The 21,433-nt window shown below is 36.8% G+C and overlaps 1 protein-coding gene across 3 annotated transcripts in view; it reads left to right on the forward strand.

Moving 5' to 3' along the window:
• Positions 1-486: 486 nt before the first annotated feature.
• The window catches only part of LOC132155135 (pre-mRNA 3' end processing protein WDR33-like), a 29,504-nt gene continuing 8,557 nt past the window's right edge, over positions 487-21,433 (forward strand). Inside the window, exons 1-20 of one of the 3 annotated variants that reach the window (XM_059563948.1) lie at positions 487-696; positions 7,167-7,389; positions 7,469-7,537; positions 7,612-7,716; positions 7,847-7,942; positions 8,035-8,186; positions 9,615-9,712; positions 11,602-11,728; positions 11,927-12,081; positions 13,186-13,264; positions 13,388-13,498; positions 13,791-13,885; positions 13,980-14,066; positions 14,146-14,285; positions 14,369-14,521; positions 15,865-16,596; positions 16,707-16,770; positions 16,885-17,119; positions 17,227-17,298; positions 20,188-20,333. In XM_059563948.1, coding sequence (XP_059419931.1) covers positions 7,186-7,389; positions 7,469-7,537; positions 7,612-7,716; positions 7,847-7,942; positions 8,035-8,186; positions 9,615-9,712; positions 11,602-11,728; positions 11,927-12,081; positions 13,186-13,264; positions 13,388-13,498; positions 13,791-13,885; positions 13,980-14,066; positions 14,146-14,285; positions 14,369-14,521; positions 15,865-16,596; positions 16,707-16,770; positions 16,885-17,119; positions 17,227-17,298; positions 20,188-20,333 — 2,920 coding nt within the window. In that variant the 5' untranslated portion in view covers positions 487-696; positions 7,167-7,185. Of the gene's footprint in view, positions 697-737; positions 973-7,166; positions 7,390-7,468; positions 7,538-7,611; positions 7,717-7,846; positions 7,943-8,034; positions 8,187-9,614; positions 9,713-11,601; positions 11,729-11,926; positions 12,082-13,185; positions 13,265-13,387; positions 13,499-13,790; positions 13,886-13,979; positions 14,067-14,145; positions 14,286-14,368; positions 14,522-15,864; positions 16,597-16,706; positions 16,771-16,884; positions 17,120-17,226; positions 17,299-20,187; positions 20,334-21,433 lie in introns of those variants that run through there. The other 2 variants (XM_059563950.1, XM_059563949.1) reach the window with 2 other exon arrangements.

The raw sequence follows: 21,433 nt of genomic DNA on the forward strand, positions 1-21,433 counted from the left end.
ATCTTAAACTGTGTTCCAAAGATAAATGGAGGTCTTACGGGTTTGGAACGACCTGAGGGTGAGTTATTAATGACATAATTTTCATTTTTGGGTGAACTATACCTTTAAAGGCAAGGGAAGAAACAGAAAAGAGCAAGTCATTTTAAGTAGGTTAAGAATGTGACACAGTAACTTAAATAGAACCCTTCCATACTATGGGAAAGCATCCAACAGGTTCGTGTAATTATTGTCAGGAAAAGGAGACAGTGGAACATATCCTCATATCATGTGGGAAATATAATCAAGAAAGGCAAGAAATGATGGCTCAGCTAAAGAACAAATAGAAGGAAATGTTAAAAATATTTTGCTTTGTGTGGAGAAGGGACAAGGTACAAAATATTTTTTTGACTATCTAAAAGAAACTGGACTGGATATGAGAATATAGTATGAGATAAATATGAACAGAAGATGGCAGTAATGCAACAAACTGGATGCCAGCTGCCGTAAAACACCGAAGAAGAAGAAGAAGAAGAAGAAGAAGAAGAAAGCCTCGAGATGGAGGCAGGGGGTTAATTTAACTCGGAAAAATAGCCAATTAACGCGGACTTCGGAGACATTTGACATTTCATTTTCATAAAGACATGACAATAGTTTCCACAAGGAAGAGTCGTGTGTTAAATTTAGATTAATAGACTCAGTCAGCACTGGATATTTTGGGTGAGTTTCTCAAGTATTGACCGGGCGCCATTAAAACTCTGCGGGAGACAGGAAAGAAATAACCACAAACACAGCTATCTGTTTCAGCGGACAGCTTCTGCTATCAAATAAACACACTTGTTTGTAAGGAGGTTCTAGTCACATTCTGGTAGACAGTGAAAATGTGGTATGTTTGTTAGGGCCTGCGGTAGCATCAGGTATTGTGTTAGCTTGCTAAAGGCTAACAAACCTCGAACTGAATAGAGACATTTGTCGACCTCGAACAAGAAACTACAGGTATAAATTTGTAGCTAATTGTTTTACCGTCTGCATTTTAGATAAATGTATTTTAATATTCGATTTATGTGTTTTAGTTTAGCTCTGCGTTATCACATCAGTGCGGTATGTAACGCCACCTAAAGAGAATAACGTACATTGAACAGTTCCTATAAATGTTTTTCTGGCATTCACAAACCCCTCAATGTTCCCCAAATAACGTTAATTGAAGTTTTCTTCATATTTTTATAATAATATTTTATGTTAAGTCGAAGTGCATAGAATGTCCAATGTGTTTTACTTAATCAGCTCTTAAATTCAGTCATATTGCAGAAATTCAGCTGCATTGAGTTTACTCTAAAAAATATTTTAAATGAAAGTAAACTATATATACTGCATCCATGACCGGGTAGCGAAATACACGTCTAGTCATACTGGTAATAAAATGTGTTCTTACTTTTTCATCATGTTAAAGCACATTATTATTATTATTATTTCTATCAGTAGTCTTTGTGTTAGTGGAGGGGCTAATTATCTGTGTTCAGAAAAACTGGGTACTGTTTGAATTTGCCCTTTGCTTTAGCGCTGGACAATATGGCCAAAATCAGTGGTGCACGAAGTACACAAATCAGGTACTTGAGTAAAATACAGGTCCGTATAATAAAATAAATAAATTTAGCACCAGCAACCTCATTATAAAACAGACAATATAATAACAGACGTCACATAGGGCTAAATGCATAGCTTTTTAGTAAAACTGCTAATGTTACTGCAGTGGTGATGCGTTGCCTGTGAGCTGACCTGGTCATTAATTTTTTCATGGCCACGACATCATAACTAGAAGGAATGTGATAATATGTCATGGTCACGGGATATTAATTTGTGGGAACAGCATATTAACTCGTGGGAATGTGGTATTATGTGGTGACCACAGGATCATTTTGTTGGGATAACGACATCTTTATATTGTGGCCTCCAGATGCTATGTTGAGGGAACAACATCCATTTCTCGTGGCCAAGACTTCTTACGTTGAAGCAACAACATATTTTTCCCGTGGCCATGAGTTTAATGCATAAACAAACCTTTGTGACCATAGGAACTCAGGATTATCAGAGATACATTCATTAATAATTTCTTAATTATTCAGCATTCAATTGAAGTTTATCAATTGAATGCTGAATGCTTTATCAATAAATAATACATAAAGGGCATAATATAAATGAGGCCTACAAGAAAACATTTATATCCATCCTACAGTCTTGTAAGTCCATTAATTGATCGTCTTTTTTCTGTAATATTTGTACAGATATTATTAGCCTATTATTGTTGATTATATTTTTATATCCATTTATATCCATTTTTTCCCTTCATTTCGATGTTTACTTAATGTTCTGAATACTTTTGTAAATATTAGCCTACTGTAAATGCTCCACCTGCCAATAAAGCTTTGAGTATGCTGACTAGAATTTGTGCAGGAATGAAGCTTAAATTTAACATATATTTAACTTTAATTTCAGCTTACTAGACCGTAATTATAAATACTATAGTGTTTTGTTGAAGAATTAATCATTTGCGGTTTCATTTGTAAATGAAAACACAACATGTTCATTTATCATCCCACATGGGCATAAATACGATCATAAAGTCAAAACTCTATTGACATAATTGTCAGATGTTTATTTGCAAAATTTGTAGTAGGCTAGCAAATACTTAACATAACTATGCAAAATGTTAACTAGGTAAAGGCGATACACAAATTGAAAGGGGAAATAAGAATATATAGCAATAAATATAAAAATATAGCTTTAATAAGTTAATGTAGTAATAAAAATGTACAAATATTAAATCTTTAATGTTAATAAAAATGTTTTATCTATCTCTGATAATCCCGGGTTGCTATGGTCACACAGGTTTGTTTATGAATTAAACTTGTGGCCACGAGAAAAATATGTCGTTCCCTCAACATAAGAAGTCGTGGCCTCAAGAAATGGATGTTGTTCCCTCAACATAACCTCTCGAGGTCACAACATAAGGATGTCGTTACCTCAACAAAATGATCTTTTGGCCACAACTTAATATCATGTTCCCAAGAGTTAATATGACGTTCCCACAAATTAACAACAAAACTAAGTGAACCGACCATGTCAGCTCATGGGCATTTCAGCTCATGGGCATTGTACGGAGAAGATGAACATGCATGAGATATTTTATTTAATCAGTAATATTCTAATGTTTTTTGACCTAAAAGGCTCACAAGATCTCCCGGTTCTTACTTGTGTTCAGTTGAGTTCACTGGAGACTAGGGTTGTGCCGATAGACGATAGTATCGTGTATCGACGATAGCAGATGTCCCTGTCGATAGTCAAGACGATATTAAGCTCATTTTCCCATTATAACTATAATAACTATTATAATTTCTATTTTTATTATGTGGCCTATTATAATTCAGCTGTCAAGCAGCCCAGCTATTTCACATCAGCACCGCATTTCATACACACACGCAAAAGAGGATTAGAACCTGTAGTCGGTGAAGAAGTTGTAACACTTTGATTCGGATAACTCGTTAAATCCATGGAATGAAAGAGATGGAAAACGAGGAGTTGGTGTCCCACACATTTAATGGCTGGTACACGGCAATGCCCTCTCCTCATACATGAGAGATTCACTCTTTCTTGGCGTTTCAAATAAAGTAAAGACAAAATAATAACAAGGCGGCAGAGTGAATTTATCATCCATAGGGGTTCTCATGTAGTCCTTATACGTCATCACCACGTAGTGTGCGTTATAAGTTAAGTGATCAGTCTCTTAAAGGGCACACCGCACTATAATGTGATGCATGCAAATACATAGTTTTGAAAGTTACAAAGTCTTCATCCACAAACACTTTAAATGAAAGCTACTATCGATTTTGCAGAACAATTAGACTGATAACTTCCATGCACAGATGCGGCAAATTTTTCACAGGATGCGCAATATGACAGCTGCTTCCAACTAATCTATATGAACTAGCTGTTTTTAATAGTTATTTTTATATTTAATGTTTGAAAGTATTTTTTTTAGATTATTGGTGATTCCATAGGCTCTCTCTCGTGCACCTGCACGGTTTAAAACACCAAATAGTTAGGCTATGACAAGAACAGAGAGTCTCTCTCTTGCTCCACCCATGCACGATAATATCGTGTATCGTTGATCTCACGGACTGACAAAATGATGATTTGAAAAATGACCATATCGCCTAACACTACTGGAGACTCGCACTAAATGGATAATTTGAATCAGTGAGTTGTCACTTTAAGAACATCTGCAATCGGATCATTCCAATTCGTGAATGAAACGCTTGGTGCGATTTGCGAACTGATTTACTGGTTCATTGAAAAGAATCAGTTCATTCATAAATCAGACACCGCTTCTGCGTCTTGGGGCATGTGATATATTATAATAAGTAATAAGTTTTATGTAATGTAGTGAAGTAAAAGTATGTTTTTTTTTATTTTTTTTTTTTTTTAATTCTACTTTATCTTTTTATCAACTTTTTTTTTTATCTATTCTATCTACTTGTTTTTCTTTGTGTGTATGTGTATTATATATATATATATATATATATATATATATATATATATAAGTGCTACATGTACTGCGTTAAGCTAATTGAGGCTTGTCATTTGCAATTATATTGCTGCTCTTTTGTTAGTTTTGACTGCTTTTATTGTCCTCATTTGTAAGTCGCTTTTGATAAAAGAATTGCTGAATTTAAATGTAATTTTGGTTCTTATGATATAATTCCGATGTCGATATGAACACTATCTGAAATTGAAATCTTTTGTAACATTATAAATGCCTTTATAATTTTTTAAATAAATTTTAAGCATCCTTGCTAAATAAAAGTATTAATTTCTAAAATTTCTTTCCCCTCAAAAAATAAAAAATATACACTGACTCCAAGCTTTTGAATGGAATATTGTATGTTACAAAAGTTTTTTTTTATTTCAGATAAGTGCTGCTCTTTCTATTCATCAAAGTATCCTGAAAAATTTTACTCAACTGTTTTAAATATTGATAATCACTATATTAGAGTGCTTTCTGAAGGATCATGTGACACTGAAGACTGGAGTAATGATGCTGACAATTAAGCTATGATCACAGGAATAAAATACATTTTCAAATAGAAAGCAATTTTAAATAGTAAAAATATTTCAAAATTGTACTGTTTTTTGCTGTACTTTGGATAAATTGGTGAGCAGAAGTGAATTCTTAAAAAAAAAAAAAAATCTTTTGACTGGTAGTGTAGGCTGATTATTCTTATCGATTGAAACACATGTTCTTCAGTCAGAAAAAGAGTATGAGAAATTATGAGTCGCTGCATAAAACAACTGCAAAAAAAAAAATATTGACCTGGAAATGTTGTTAGAAACGGGCTTATTGAAAATGCAAATTCATTCTCTGCCAGCAGGAGGCTCTTTTAGTGTGATAAAACTAGTGGTGTCCCCAGTAATGGATGTAATCAAATCAGCATTGCTTATGAACGATACTTTATAAGATAAAAATAAAAATGTAACCGGAACTTTTCTGAAGATGGTCAGTTCCCTTCACAAATATATCAATGTATGGGAAACACTGGTAATGTCTATTGAGATTTTAAATTTAAGTTTAAAATTCATATCACTGTTATTGAAAAAAAAAAAACAATATTGTGATGCATATTGGTTTTGAATTATTGTCCAGCCCTACTTTGTTTGTTTTCTCCCTCCTCAGATACACAAAATAAATATATACAATTTTCTTGAATAAATAAACAACTTATTTTTTTTTTTTCGGAAGCATTTTCCTAGTCATTAGCAGCGTCATTCACTCTTATAACACACTGTTTTTTTTTTCTTTCAGTTTAAATTTCAATAATAATTGCTTGCCAGCGTTAGTATACTAATTGTTAAACACAATGTATTTATTGCATACTAAATACAACTAAAACACATCTACTTCAAATCACAAGGAAATATACCTGGTTCTATTGCAATAACTGAATATAACTAGTGATTTTGAATTTTTTTTTTTTTTGTCTTTTGTATTTACACTAAAATGTTCCAATAAATGCTGTTGATCCTGTTAGGTCCCCTTATTCATTGGTCTAATTCCACCTTTTATGTGTGTGCTGTTGTGTGTAATCTTTTGTTTATTTTTATTTATTTTTTTTGGAAAGGCAGTGAAATTGGCACTACACTATCCAGGCCTTTTTGATAATAATGGTTTTAACTGGAGGATGTCTTTAGTGGTTGAATGTTTTTTAATATTTGAAAGAATCTCTGATTTGAAACTCATACTGTGACCAACTAAGATGTTTGTGCTGTTTTTTTAAAACCTATTTAAAGTTATACAGTGTAATATTTATTTGTATTTGCTCTCAGTGCATCAAAGTTCACATACTTAAAAACCAAAACTGTTTTAGATGATAACATTTTATTAAAGATTTATTTCATTTTAAAGGATTACTGTGAAAAGTATGATGAATTTAAAGGTATTTAACAATGTGGTTCCAAATGCTTTACAACAATTAACATTGATGTAATATCTCAGACATGTAAAATTAACCTGTCCATAAATCTGTAAAAAGCTTTTAAATTCAGTTTGGGTTTGCATTGATATCATTTGCAAAATGCCACAGCTTTTGTGGTCTGTCATTCATCTTCATTAATTTACTCTGTTTATTGCTCCTAAACACACTTCTCACATCTCGAAGATCTTTTGATTAACTTAGTAATGTAGTCAGTTTCTTGCACAATAGAATAAGAGGTATTCCTTCTTTATCAAATGATGGTCTACCTTATTTTTATTTTATTTTTTTATTTTGCTGCAAGGTAGCTTTGGATTCTGGGAGCAAACTTATTAACCATAAAAGTTAGTTTTTACACAAAACAAAATTTAACATAGCGACAGAAAATATATTAACACATCGGTTTGTTTTTATGCATTAAGTGTAGTCAGCAATGGATACTTAAGGGGTTAAATGTGCCTATATTTCTGTTAATATTACTTCCAAGTGGTTTGAAATATCGGCACATTTAACCCTTAAATATCCATTGCTGACTACACTTAATGCATAAAAACAAACCGTTGTATTAATATATTTTATGTCGGTGTATATGTAAAATTTTGTTAAAGTTAGCCAGTGTAATAAACTCTAAACTCATAGAAAATTTATTTCTCTTCACATCCTCAGGTGTCACAAAACTGTCACTATGGCAACAGATATTGGCTCACCTCCCCGGTTCTTCCATATGCCTCGGTTCCAACACCAGGCACCTCGTCAGGTGTTCTACAAGAGGCCGGACTTTGCCCAGCAGCAGGCTATGCAGCAGCTCACTTTCGATGGCAAACGCATGAGGAAAGCTGTGAACCGCAAGACCATTGATTATAATCCATCTGTCATCAGATATCTTGAGGTATAAACCTGACAACACGTAACAGTGTGGCAGTTTGACATCCGGCAAATGTAACATCTGGCAAAATGCTCCATTTCAGAATCGATTGTGGCAACGAGATCATCGAGATTTTCGTGCTATTCAGCCTGATGCAGGATGCTACAATGATGTATGTTTACCTACTTTGGTTAGTTCTTAGATATTTTTTCTTCAAGTTCATATATTTCTCATACTTTTTTGCAGCTTGTTCCTCCAGTTGGTATGCTTAATAACCCTATGAATGCTGTTACAACAAAGTTTGTCAGAACCTCCACCAACAAAGTCAAATGCCCTGTGTTTGTTGTGCGGGTAAGTGCCAAGCTTAAAATTTAGTTTGATGCTTTGTGTTGAAATGTGTCATTTTGCTATATAACCCATGTACAGCCTACTCCTTTGGTTAATCTAAACCATTCCTTATCCTTTTCTTTCCTGCTTCTAGTGGACTCCTGAAGGCAGACGACTTGTAACAGGTGCCTCCAGTGGGGAGTTTACTTTATGGAATGGGCTCACATTTAACTTCGAAACAATTCTGCAGGTAACCAGAGACCATATCTTAGATACCTCACAATCTCAAAATTTAGCTGAAAGTTCATTATTTATTCATCCATATTTATTTTTCTCTCATAGGCGCATGATAGCCCTGTCAGGGCAATGACTTGGTCTCACAATGACATGTGGATGTTGACTGCTGACCATGGAGGTTACGTGAAGTACTGGCAGTCCAACATGAATAATGTCAAGATGTTCCAGGCTCACAAGGAGGCGATTAGAGAGGCCAGGTCTATACATAATCTACCATTTTCTGTAGTTAACCCAAGCCTGTTACTGCCCCTGCAGGGGAATTACTCTGCCTGTAGGGGGCTATCCTCAGTGCTGTTGGTTCTGATATACTTTTCCCTCTGCTGCTCAATGTTTATGTCCTTTATTATTGACACGTTTTTGTGTTGTTGCAACACTGCATTTGTCACCTGTGGCTTTTGAGTTATGTATTCTCATCTTTTATAAAGATAACTACTATGTACAGAAAAGGTGTATTTTTCGCACTTTTAAATAAAGTATTCACAATTATTTATATTCTAAGGTGATGACATACAGTCTAGAATAAAATAAAAAACAAACAAAAAACAACCGGTTTTTAGAGCCTCCATAGTGGAGGAGTTGGACACGTGTCTTTGCACAGGTCTATTTGTAGGAAATGTACACAACTCTTAAGTTTCAGTTCACAATGGTTTACCAGTGAGAGGAGCTGTGCTTTGTCACGCTTTCAGTCAGTCCCTAATAAAAAGTCTGCCTCTAAATAAAGATTTCTAAGAATAAATAACTCACTTTGAGCGAAACAACTCTATGGGTATAAATACACATGGCAACATTTCATCAACATTGAAATCCAGGTTTATAATTCATTGCCACTCCCTTTTATTTTGTTAACTCAGACACAATACAGAGTATGTAACATCCTTTCTAATGCAATGTATTTTACTATATATATATATATATATATATATATATATATATATATATAAAAAGAAGCCACAAAATTTAAGCCAGTGTTATCAGATCATATAAATGGCTCATGGGTTGAAGTAAAAAAGACTGAAGAGAGGCTTACACTAACTTCAGTGTTTTTTATTTTATTTTTTATTATAGTTCTAAAAAAAACAGTGCATATTAAGAACATCTGAGAACTGTGGGTAATGTATGTTGTTAGGTGGGGTGATCCTTCTGCCATTTTTGTGTGTAGACATAGTACAATAATAGTGTGTGTTTGGAGGTCAAAAGAGTGAGTTGGTGAACTGAGGCTGGCTCAGTTTAGGCAAGTTCTTGAACCAGCTTATGTGCCCTCTGGAGGAAAGTGCAGACTGTCTAGGGATGATTTTATTTGAAACATACATGATTACATTTACTAATTGAAGTAAAGCAATTACCTTTGATGTGCTCATTCCATTTTCTGATATTGTAAAGCAAGGCTCAGAACACACAGAAATTTGCAGTCAGTGTTAAATGTCTTTAAGTGCATCTTGTTGTATTAAAGATCCATATAAGTAAGTTATGATAAGACTGTTCTGTAGTCTGAGTTGTCTGCTCAGATGGATGATTCCTTGTCAGATTCACTCAAAGGGCGCCCAGCGCAGGGTATAAGGTGCCCACCCCACAGAGAACTGCTATGCTATCCTTCATTGTTGATTCTCTCCCTGCTGTGTCTTCAGTTTCTCTCCTACGGATAATAAATTTGCCACTTGCTCTGATGATGGAACTGTACGCATCTGGGACTTTCTGCGCTGTCATGAAGAAAGAATTCTTAGAGGTATGTTATGTACGATGTGGAGATATTCACAAACACTTCCCTTTAAACAAAATTACACTGTCATCTGGGTTCACAAAAAGAGTCTTCACATTACCTTTCACACGCATCTGCAAATTTTACCATGGGCTATCAGGTTTTTGTTCCTTGTTTGTTTGTTTTTGTTTTTTTACTCTTTTTTTTTTTTTTTTTTTGCCATGTACATTGGTCTGCAATAATATTCATTAGACCTGTTTGAGATTGTAGCTAATATTGGACAGATAAAGCACTGAACCTGATTACTCTGTGTTTACATTTATGTGTGTAAGTTTAAAAAGACAGTTGTTCCCTTTGCATAATTTACAATTATTATAATGCAATGAAGATGAGGTATTGGTCCCATTCAATACCAACAACATGTATAACCTTGAAGACGTGTATACCCTGACCTGTACCATTTAGAAATAAATCAATCAACCTTAAATGCACAGACATAACATAATACATTTATTTCAAATATGTAAAAAAAAAAAATACAATACAATACCTTAAAATCTTTGAGAATTAGTTAAGAGACGATGGCTATGGTGGGACTATAGGGTTTTTCATTCTTTATATTCAGTTCAATAACAGTACCAGTCAAATGTTTTTCACATTTCATGTTTCAAGAATTTATGTGAGTGGCTGGGTATTGAAGCTTCCTGATAAAGTTATTAAAGAAAAATCTTGTGCTCAAAACCTGTATCTGTTAAGACAGTGAAAAAACACCCTGAATTCCAAACGCTTATTACAAACAAATAAATAAATAAAATTTCAATCTCAATTAAAAGTAAAGTTCACCCAAAACATTTTTTTTATCATTTACTCACTCTCATGTCGTTTCCGAACCTGTATGAGTTGCTTTCTTATGTTAAACATAAGACATTTTGAAGATTGTCATTGACTTCTATAGTAGGAAAAAAAAAATACTATGGAAGTCAATGGCAATCTTCAGAATATCTTCTTTTATGTTCAACATAAGAAAGCAACTCATACAGGTTTGGAACGACATGAGGGTGAATAAATGATGACAGAATTTTTTTGGGTGAACTATCCTGTTAAGGAAGGCACAATATTGTTGTTTTGACAGTTAAAAATATTCAGACTTAGGACTATAATCAAATGAACATGACATTATGTGAATATGGTGAAAAGCATAAGTGTTACACATTGTAAGAACTTTAAAATTAAATGGAATATATATTTTTGACGTCAGTTTCCAAATACTACATGTTTTTGAGCCATAGCGCTCTCCCATTTGCAGTGATCTGTACTTGTATCAATGATAGAAATAGGACTTTTAGTCATGGTTTTATAATTATTTTCAAAAAAATGATCATACTGATTTGCATCAGAAGAGAACACATTCTTTAAAAACAGATTTTCGCTTTTTAACTAACATTAACTGTAGACTCATGTTTGTGCAAACGCGTTCATTTATCTCATCAAATAAAAATACAGCTGTTAAGGATTCAGAATAACATTCTAATGCTGGCTTAATTGTTTTTGTGACAATCAATTACACAATGTGCCCTTTAAAATAATGCTGCCTTTATTTGCTGGTGTCCCATTTCTCAATATGCTTTGTTGAAATGTACGGTTTTTCAGTGGTATGTGAATCAATTAGAAATGGAGTTTAATCCAATATAACTTGTTTTGTTCTGCTGTGGTTTTCCTTTTCTTTACTCATAGAATTGTAATTTTTTAAAAAATGAGATAGCGTGTATGATCTATATTATGTAGTGCTAAATTTATGATCAAACATTTAAAAAGGGGTTACTCTAACAGGATGTTGTTCTGAAATAATAAAAATGCAAATACACAACAGGTTTCTCTTTTGTCACACACTCATTCAAACTTGCATGTGTTTCCAGGTCATGGAGCAGATGTGAAGTGTGTCGATTGGCATCCCACAAAGGGCTTGGTGGTGTCTGGCAGCAAAGACAGCCAGCAACCTATCAAATTTTGGGACCCAAAGACTGGACAAAGTCTGGCAACACTGTAAGCAAGCAGACCCCTGTAAGACAGAAAAATATTGTAATCTTTGTTGCCTTTGCCCAAATGGTTTGACAGGTGTTAACAGACGTAGTAAGCCATTTAACAACAAAACAATTAGCTGCATTGCAAATCTTGGTTTGAGTATTTAAGAAAGACAGATTAAGAAGGGCTACTTATTTTACAGTTGTGTTTTGTCCTCAGACATGCACATAAAAATACAGTCATGGAGGTGAAGTGGAACCTCAATGGAAACTGGTTATTGACGGCGTCACGTGACCATTTATGCAAACTGTTTGACATTCGCAACCTCAAAGAGGAGCTGCAGGTTTTTAGAGGACATAAGAAAGAAGCCACAGGTATTATCCTAATGAGAATGTGTATTAATCTTGTGCAGCTGAAGCAGTAATTTGTTTACATACAGGTGCTGGTCATATAATTAGAATTTCATCGGAAAGTTTATTTATTTCACTAATTCCATTCAAAAAGTGAAACTGATATATTTCTGGCTGTGTTGACTTTGGACCTCAGAAAACACAGTGAACCAACATCAGCAGATGACATGGCACCCCAAACCATCACTGGCTGTGGAAACTTTACACTGGGCCTCAAGCAACATGGATTGTGTGCCTCTCCTCTCTTCTTCCAGACTCTGGGACCCTGATTTCCAAAGGAAATGCAAAATTCACTTTCATCAGAGAACATAACTTTGGACCACTCAGCAGCAGTTCAGTCCTTTTTGAAGCAAGATGCTTCTGACACTGTCTGTTGTTCAAGGGTGGCTTGACACAAGGAATGCGACAGTTGAAACCCATGTCTTGCATACGTCTGTGCATAGTGGTTCTTGAAGCACTGACTCAGCTGCAGTCCACTCTTTGTGAATCTCCCCCACATTTTTGAATGGGTTTTGTTTCACAATCCTCTCCAGGGTGCGGTTATCCCTATTGCTTGTACACTTTTTTTTCTACGACATCTTTTCCTTTTCTTCGCCTCTCTATTAATGTGCTTGGACACAGAGCAATGCAATGACCTTTTGTGTCTTTCCCTCCTTGTGCAAGCTGTCAATGGTTGTCTTTTGGACAACTGTCAAGTCAGCAGCCTTCCCCGTGATTGTGTAGCCTACAGAACTAGACTGAGAAACCATTAAAGGCCTTTGCAGGTGTTTTGAGTTAATTAGCTGATTAGTGTAGCACCAGGTGTCTTCAATATTGAACCTTTTCACAATATTCTAATTTTCTAAGATGCTGAATTTGGGATTTTCCTTAGTTGTCAGTTATAATCATCAAAATTAAAAGAAATAAATAAACATTTGAAATATATCATTCTGTGTGTAATGAATGAATATAATATACAAGTTTCACATTTTGAATGGAATTAGTGAAATCAACTTTTTGATGATATTCTAATTATATGATCAGGACCTGTATATGTTGTATACTTATGTTTTCTCTTTTTGGTTGCAGCTGTAGCTTGGCACCCAGTTCATGAGGGCTTGTTTGCCAGTGGAGGCTCTGATGGATCATTGCTATTTTGGAATGCAGGGTAAGCACTGTTCAGATTTGTACTTAATACCCATATATGGTAACATTACTCAAAATGTAATACTATACGGAGTAGTTTAAAAAATAATATTTGACTGCTGAAGTTGTTGGAATGTTTTGCTAGTGTGGAAAAAGAGGTGGGAGGAATGGAGATGGCTCATGAAGGAATGATCTGGAGTTTAGCCTGGCATCCACTGGGCCACATCTTGTGTTCTGGGTCTAATGACCATACCAGGTAAGTGTGTGTGTCATAAAACATGCATGTAGCGACCACATGTGTCTAGTAAGGTTGTTACATTTACCAAAATTTCAGTTGTTAATACCAATACCTGTGAAATTTCACGATTCTCTGTTTTGTTACCAAAATAATATGCTAATGAACTCTTTTATTTATAGTAAGGTTTTAATACACAAATAAATGTTCCATGCAGTTAAGTAAATGGTCAAAAACTAAATATGTTTAACTATAAACCTAAAATGCTCTAGTTTGCATAGACTGTAGCTCATTGCTGTGATCACTTCCTCAGCAAATTTTGGACAAGAAATCGGCCAGGGGACAAGATGCGGGACAGATACAATCTGAACTTGTTGCCTGGAATGTCAGAGGATGGAGTGGAGTATGGTTAGTATTGACCTCTTACAATTTAAAAGCCCTATAGAGGATATACATATGAATTCATAATTATTTTTTTTTTTGGCGGGGTGTGGTGTTCTAGATGACATAGAGACCAGTAGTGTTGCAGCCATTCCTGGCATGGGGATCCCAGAACAGCTGAAGGCTGCCATGGAACAAGAACAAACTGGTTAAGACATGAATACATCAGTTAATATTTATTGATGTTAAATTTGTTGGTTGTTTATAGTTGGTAGTTATGTGCTCAGGCAAAGAGATGGTGACAGAACCAGAGATGAGCATTCCAGGGCTAGACTGGGGAATGGAAGAGGTCATGCTGAAGGACCAAAAAAAGCCCCCGACTAAAAAGGTTCCTTATGCAAAGCCAATTCCAGCTCAGTTTCAGCAGGTCAGTATGATCATTTTATACATATGTTTTGGTAGCACTGCTAGAGTAGATGTGTGTTCCTCAATTTTTTATTTTCTCAATAGGCCTGGGCAGAGAATAAGGTTCCAGCGATGTCTCCTGGAGAGGTTCTAAAAGAAAGGAAGGATGAGAAGACAGTAGATGGCAAAAAGAAGACGCAAGCAGAGATTGAGCAGGAAATGGCTGCCCTGCAGTATACAAACCCAGTGTTGCTTGAGGTCTGCAAATATGATTGCATATACAACTTTAGCATTGTGCTGCAAAAATGTGAATAAACATTGTATTATGTATGTACACTGCTTAATTAAAGGGTTAGTTCACCCAGATAGCAAAATTATGTAATAAATAACTTACCCTCATGTTGTTCCAAACCCGTAAGACCTCCGTTTATCTTTGGAACACAGTTTAAGATATTTTAGATTTAGTCCGAGAGCTCTCAGTCCCTCCTTTGAAGCTGTGTGTACGGTATACTGTCCATGTCCAGAAAGATAAGAAAATCATCATCAAAGTAGTCCATGTGACATCAGAGGGTCAGTTAGAATTTTTTGAAGCATCGAAAATACATTTTGGTCCAAAAATAGCAAAAACGACGACTTTATTCAGCATTGTCTTCTCTTCCGGGTCTGTTGTGTGAGAGAGTTCAAAACAAAGCAGTCTGGATATCCGGTTCGCGAACGAATCATTCAGTTCACCAAATCGAACTGAATCGTTTTAAACGGTTCGCATCTCTAATACGCATTAATCCACAAATGACTTAAGCTGTTAACTTTTTTTAATGTGGCTGACACTCCCTCTGAGTTCAAACAAACCAATATCCTGGAATAATGCATGCACTCAAACAGTACACTGACTGAACTGCTGTGAAGAGAGAACTGAAGATGAACACCGAGCCGAGCCAGAATACGAACAAAAGACTGACTCCTTCACGAGTCAAGATCCGGTTGCATCGATTTTTGGATCACCACTAGTTCTTTCGGACAGTTCAATTCAATAAACCGGTTGAAGAAAACGGTTCACCGGTTCTTTTGCGCTCGATGTAATGGCGTCATTTGCGAAGATTGCCCTTGATTCAAGCCTTCGGTTTACCCGCGCTCATAACACTAGCACAGAATCATTTCAGAATCAATCACCAAAAGAATCAGTTCGGTTCAGGCTCTCTTTGTGTCAGTCTGCTTCACGCTGAATCACACATGCGCAGTATCATCAGCTCCTCGGTTCTCCAATCGGACGCTTCTGACAGAAACGGTTCTTGACTCGTGAACGAGTCATTATCTTGCTCGGCTCGGTGTTCATCTTCAGTTCTCTCTTCACAGCAGTTCAGTCAGTGTACTGTTTGAGTACATGAATTACTCCGGGATATTGGTTTGTTTGAACTCAGAGGGAGTGTCAGCCACTTTAAAAAAGTTAACAGCTTTAGTCATTTGTGGATTAATGCATAGTGTTCCAAAGATAAACGGAGGTCTTACGGGTTTGAACAACATGAGGGTAAGTTATTAATTACATAATTTTGCTATCTGGGTGAACTAACCCTTTAATAAAGAAATTATGTTTTTGTCTATAGCAACTGAAGATTGAGCGAATGGCACAGTTGCAAGAGCAGGGAATGCCTCCCCCTGCTGGACAGTCAGGGCCAATGCCACCCTTTCCGGGGCAGGGTGGTCCAATGCCCCCACCAACACAAGGCTTTCCTCAGTCCATGCCTCCACAACAGATGCACCACAACGTGCCTCCAATGGGACCAGGTGGAATGCCTGGTCCTTTCATGCCACCAGGCCAGATGGGTCCACCAGGACCTCCCATGCATCAGGGTCCCCCTCCTCAGGGCATGATGGGTCCAGACATGCACAGACCTCCACGTCACTCAGGCGCTCACAGGAACATGGGACCCCATGGTCCTCATGGTATGCAACCTGGCCCCAGAGGCATGCAAGGACCTCCCCTAACAGGAATGCCCCCAGGTTCTGGTGGACCTCCAGCTGGTATGATGGGACCACCACCACGAGGACAGGGGCCACCACAGGGAGGTATGATGCATCAAGACATGAGGGGACCTGTGCCTCATGGAAACATGATGGGCCCTAAGGGACCCATGCCAGGAAGTATGATGGGGCCTCCACCCAGGACTCATGGTACCATGCAGGGAAATATGCATGGAATGGGGCCTCCTCCAGGGGGTATGCATGGACCACCAAACAACATGCAAGGGCCACCAGGAAACATGCAGGGCCCTCCACCATATATGCAAGGCAAACCACCACACATGGGTGATGGAAACCGTGGACCGTTTAACCAGGTGAAGAAACAGTTGGGATAAACATATCCACAAACTTTATGGATAAAAAGATGTAACTGAATAAAAGTCAGGGTAGATTCTGTTGCTGAAATGTTATGCATATCTTCCAGGGACATAATCCTGGTCCTCAATCAATGATGCATGGAATAGGACAGCAGGGTCCTAACGGGAAAGGTAATACAACTCTTGTTGGGGGTAAAGTTATTCATATGCGAGGTAATTTAATCAAGACTAGTATGTGAAAGTTAACCATGACTTGTTTGCATTTTGCCTTTCTGTTTGTGTCAGGAGATGGTCCTCGAGGACCACCTAACCCACACATGGGACCCCCAACAGAGCGACAAGATCCTGGTCAGGGCTCAGATGGGGGCCAGTACTGGGGTGATGATGGGGGTTATCAAGAAGGCTGGAGAAGAGGTCCTGGGCAGGAATACACTGTAGGCCACAGAGGAATTTCTGGTGGCCCATGGGAGGCCCAAGAAAGGTTTTCCTCGAATGATGAAGAATACATGGGACACAACAGGTATGTTTAATTCAGCGCTATGTTAAACTAGAAAGCTGATTATGTTAAATGGCAGGAGGCTGGGGGATTAGAATGTGATATTTGTGTGTGGTGACACATTTTGACAGGTATGATGGCTATGAGGACTCTGATGAGGAGTTTAACCAGAGGCAAAGACGGCCACCACATGGAGATGACTCGTAAGTATTACAAGCATCCAGAGATGTAATCCACAATTCGCTTTACTGTGTACTGACGAAGAAATTCTTAAGACTGAAACACTGGAAGCTAAAGCCTGGGGTACTGTGGGAAAAAATATTTATTTGATACACTGCTGATTTTGTAAGTTTGCCCACTTACAAATAAAAGGGTCTGTAATTTTTATGGTAGGTTTATTTTAACAGATAGAGACAGAATATCAACCAAAAAATCCAGAAATAAAAACACATTATATAAATGTTAGAAATTTATTTGCATTTCAGTGAGTGAAATAAGTATGTGATCCCCTACCAACCAGCAAGAATTCTGGCTCCCACAGATTGATTATGTGCCCATGTGGAACACAAATTAGTTCTGCCAATTTAACAAGTTACTCCTAATGTCAGCTTGTTAGGTGTATAAAACACCTGTCCACACAATCTCTATCTTCCATTCCAACCTCTCCCACCGCCATGGGCTAGACCAAAGAGCTGTCAAAGAATGTCAGAGACAAGATTGTATATCTGCACAAGGCTTGAATGGGCTACAAGACCACCAGCAAAGGAAGGACGATCACGGGAAAAGTGAGGGATCAGCCCTGAACTACACAGGAGGATCTTGTTAATGATCTTAAGGCAGTTGGGAACAGCAAAAATTTATATCTCAGTATTTTTTGGCTGATTTACGATAAAGTATATATCTCTTGCTTTTTGTTTATGTATTTGGGTTAAAAAAATCTTTATTTTATGTATGTGTGTATATATATATATATATATATATATATATATATATATATATATATATATATATATATATATATATATATATATATATATATATAACATTTGGATTTGTGCCGATTGAGACGTGAGCAATAACCTCCTAATAAATCCAGCCAAAAAAAAATCCTCGCTCCATCTCGTATGCACGTACGCAGTGTCACGATCTAATGCACTGTAAATGCCGGATTTTTTAAACAAATAGAACTACCGGAACACACACATTCTAAATCTGACATTTTTCAGAACAGGACCAAGCAGGATCAAATTAAGTACTGGTCATAATCAGGGCCGTTGCTAGTGGGCTGAAAGGTGGTGACGATTATAGGGGCCCACGGCTGAGGGGAGGCCCCCAGCGATCTCAACTTTACACGTGTTTTTAAACCTTGCCAATTTAAACATTCAAAAGAGTTTAAAGCATTCAAACACAAGACGTGGGAAAGCTCAATTGAGTAGGCTACTCGTGTGCTGTGTTTGGTGCGCACGCAGAGAGCCGTGTTTTACAGATAGCAACACCGAACCGAGCTCTCCTTCAGGAAGTTTGCGTCCTCCTGCACCTGAACAAACAAATACAAATCGCAGTTTAAACAAGAAAAAGATGCAAAAGAGCCCAATTCAGCACCCGTAGTGTTCTGGTGTTTAGGGCGCACTGAGACATACCCAAAATGTCTTTATACTGTAGACTGCCGGTGAAATTGATCATTTAAATTTGGGAGCAAAATTTATTCAGACACTTCGAACTGACCATGTTTTGCTTATGTGTTTTTTTACTTTAATTGCTGCAACCTTTTTACAACACAGACTGAACAAAATTAAGCATTGCTTGGTAATTGTTCAACAAAGTGTTGATAGTTGAGTAAATATTGTTATACTAACAGCTGTCTGAAGTTTTGGTTGATTGCAATCCATTACATATCTTTATCAAAGTTAGCTGACATTATCAAGATGAATTTGTTCTTACACCGTTTAACTCGTCATAAGATTTCTTGTTCTATTTTATTACCCATTTCTAAACTATAGCAAATAAACTGTGATAATGTAAGAAATGTTGAAGTTGTCTGAAAAAAATTTGATTTGACTATTTTATTTTACATTGAAGACTATGCAGTGCTATTTTACATTTGATTATTCAGTTTTTGTACCTGGACATATACAAACTTAAAAAAACGTAAACATTGAATAAATTGCACAAATAAATAAATAGAACGAACATACAAATTAAACTATTTTAAACAGGCCCCACTGGTACAACCTGCACCGGGGCCTCGCTAACCTCAGCTATGGCCCTGGTCATAATACTCACATAGAAATGATGTGAGTAATGGTGTGTTTTGCAACAGCACCGAAGGAAGTGGTTCTCTAACTGCGCAGCACAGCCACACGTGCCACAGTTACATTTGGGATAATTTTATTTTAAATGCCATAATGTCAGTTGAAAACATTGCAATTGTTTTTTAATTTACAACAACGAGCACCACAAAACCATTTAAAGAGGCACGTTTAGCGGTCTCCATACCAGAATAGAAAACAGTCAACAAAGTAAAATGATCTCAAACGTACGGCGTGCTCTCTTCATTTTATCAAATGCTCATAATCACATATTTTAATTTTATAATCCTGCTACTAGCATTTCATTCAAGGCTAAAACCCCTTTAATTCAAGTAAGCATTTTTTTTCGAGTGACTTTTTCATATCCTATCATACTGTCATCCTGACTGTGTGCTGCTGCAGTAGACTCATTTTGCAGCATTAAGGTTAACAATTATTCGATTAATTGATTGTTAATTTAAACAACAATCAATCATGGAAATTATCGAAAATTGGCATCCCTACTTTTGACACAAACTTGTACAGAAGAAGATACGTTATGACCTCCCTGAGTCCTTTCTCTTGCTTTTATTAACATATTCCATCTTCCAAAATGGTTCTTTCAGTCAGTGTTGCCACCTAGTTGACCCACTAGTTGGGATTTTTCACCAAAAGCTAATTTATTTGATTCCAAGAATAGGATTAATCTTGCAAACTTTTATAGGCTGAATTTTTGATCTCTCACCAGCATTGTCAACTGATTGATAACTACATGGTCTTTATTGTATGGCTGTGAATGTGCAGATACCGGAGGGGTGGCCCGAGTGGCCGTGGTGGAATGGGCGGCTACCAAGATGAGTATGGTGGAGATGAGAGCTTTGATTCTCAAGAAGACATGGGCCAAGGTTGGGGAGGAAGAGGTAGACCACGTGGTGGACCGCCAAGAGGAGGTAAAACCTTTTCCATTCACCTGTCCTTCAGCCCACCTTTGGTCCATTAAAATTGAGGTGTCAGGTTTGAACATGACATCTTTCTTAGATGGTGTAGGAAGAAAGGGGCTTCTCCCAACTCCCGATGATTATCCCTGTCACTATGGAGGAGGAAGAAAGCAGGAGGGCTGGGAGGGAGGGCGAGGTTCAGGTAGAAGCGCATGAAGGGGATACCAATTTTATGTTCTTGTTGCAGTGCAGTTAGATGTGCTTGAGCAAATTCCCATTCTTTCACTGAGGCCATAAAGCTGAGTGCACACTACATGATTTTGCACCATATTTTCCAGTCATAGACAATTTTTAAGGTCTGCAACAACAAAACAATAAGATCAAAGCCAAATTGGATGTCAGGCTGGTTAGGAATAAGCATTCCAACATGTTCTATGACTTGCCTCAGAAACAAAAGCAATGTAGAAGAGAGCAGTAGCAAGAAATGAACAATGAGAAGGTGACAGGAAACCATGGGATCTTTGTTTAAAACATGAAGAATTAATTGAAATTTTAGTAGAACATTACTAGTAATATGAAATTAGTGGTGCACCGATCATTATTTATTTTTTACAAGCAAACTGCCCAATTCAATTTGCAGTTAACAGGCCAAAACTGGCTTTTGGCTATTGAAAACAAGAACCGTAACCATCTGAAATTAAAGGTGGTAACTGTGCAGTAAGCAAATTCAATACAAACATAGATGGTACTGACATTTAGTATAAGCATTTCGCTTTTGTTTTCAAATTGGATTGGTTGTTGGTTAAAGTAGCGCTCAAAGTAGTTATTCATATTTATCAAGAACACATCCAAAAAAGCTTCCTACCAGTGGTAATCCTTCACAAACTTAACATCTAGCACAGTTTTATCATAGGTAGAATGCAAAATGTGTCAATATATGCATTTCAGTCAAATGCAATATAAGCAACTGATAAAAGGTAGCCTAATTCCATGAAAAACAAAACGCAGACTTCCCTGCATCCAACACAAGCTGCAGGAATCAGATTTAAGAGGAGGGATGACTGACAAGATCATGCTGGAGGAATTGCTGCTCAACAGATCCAGAGCTCATT

Source organism: Carassius carassius, chromosome 12 (assembly GCF_963082965.1).
Source record: "Carassius carassius chromosome 12, fCarCar2.1, whole genome shotgun sequence".
NCBI classification, from domain to species: Eukaryota; Metazoa; Chordata; class Actinopteri; order Cypriniformes; family Cyprinidae; genus Carassius; species Carassius carassius.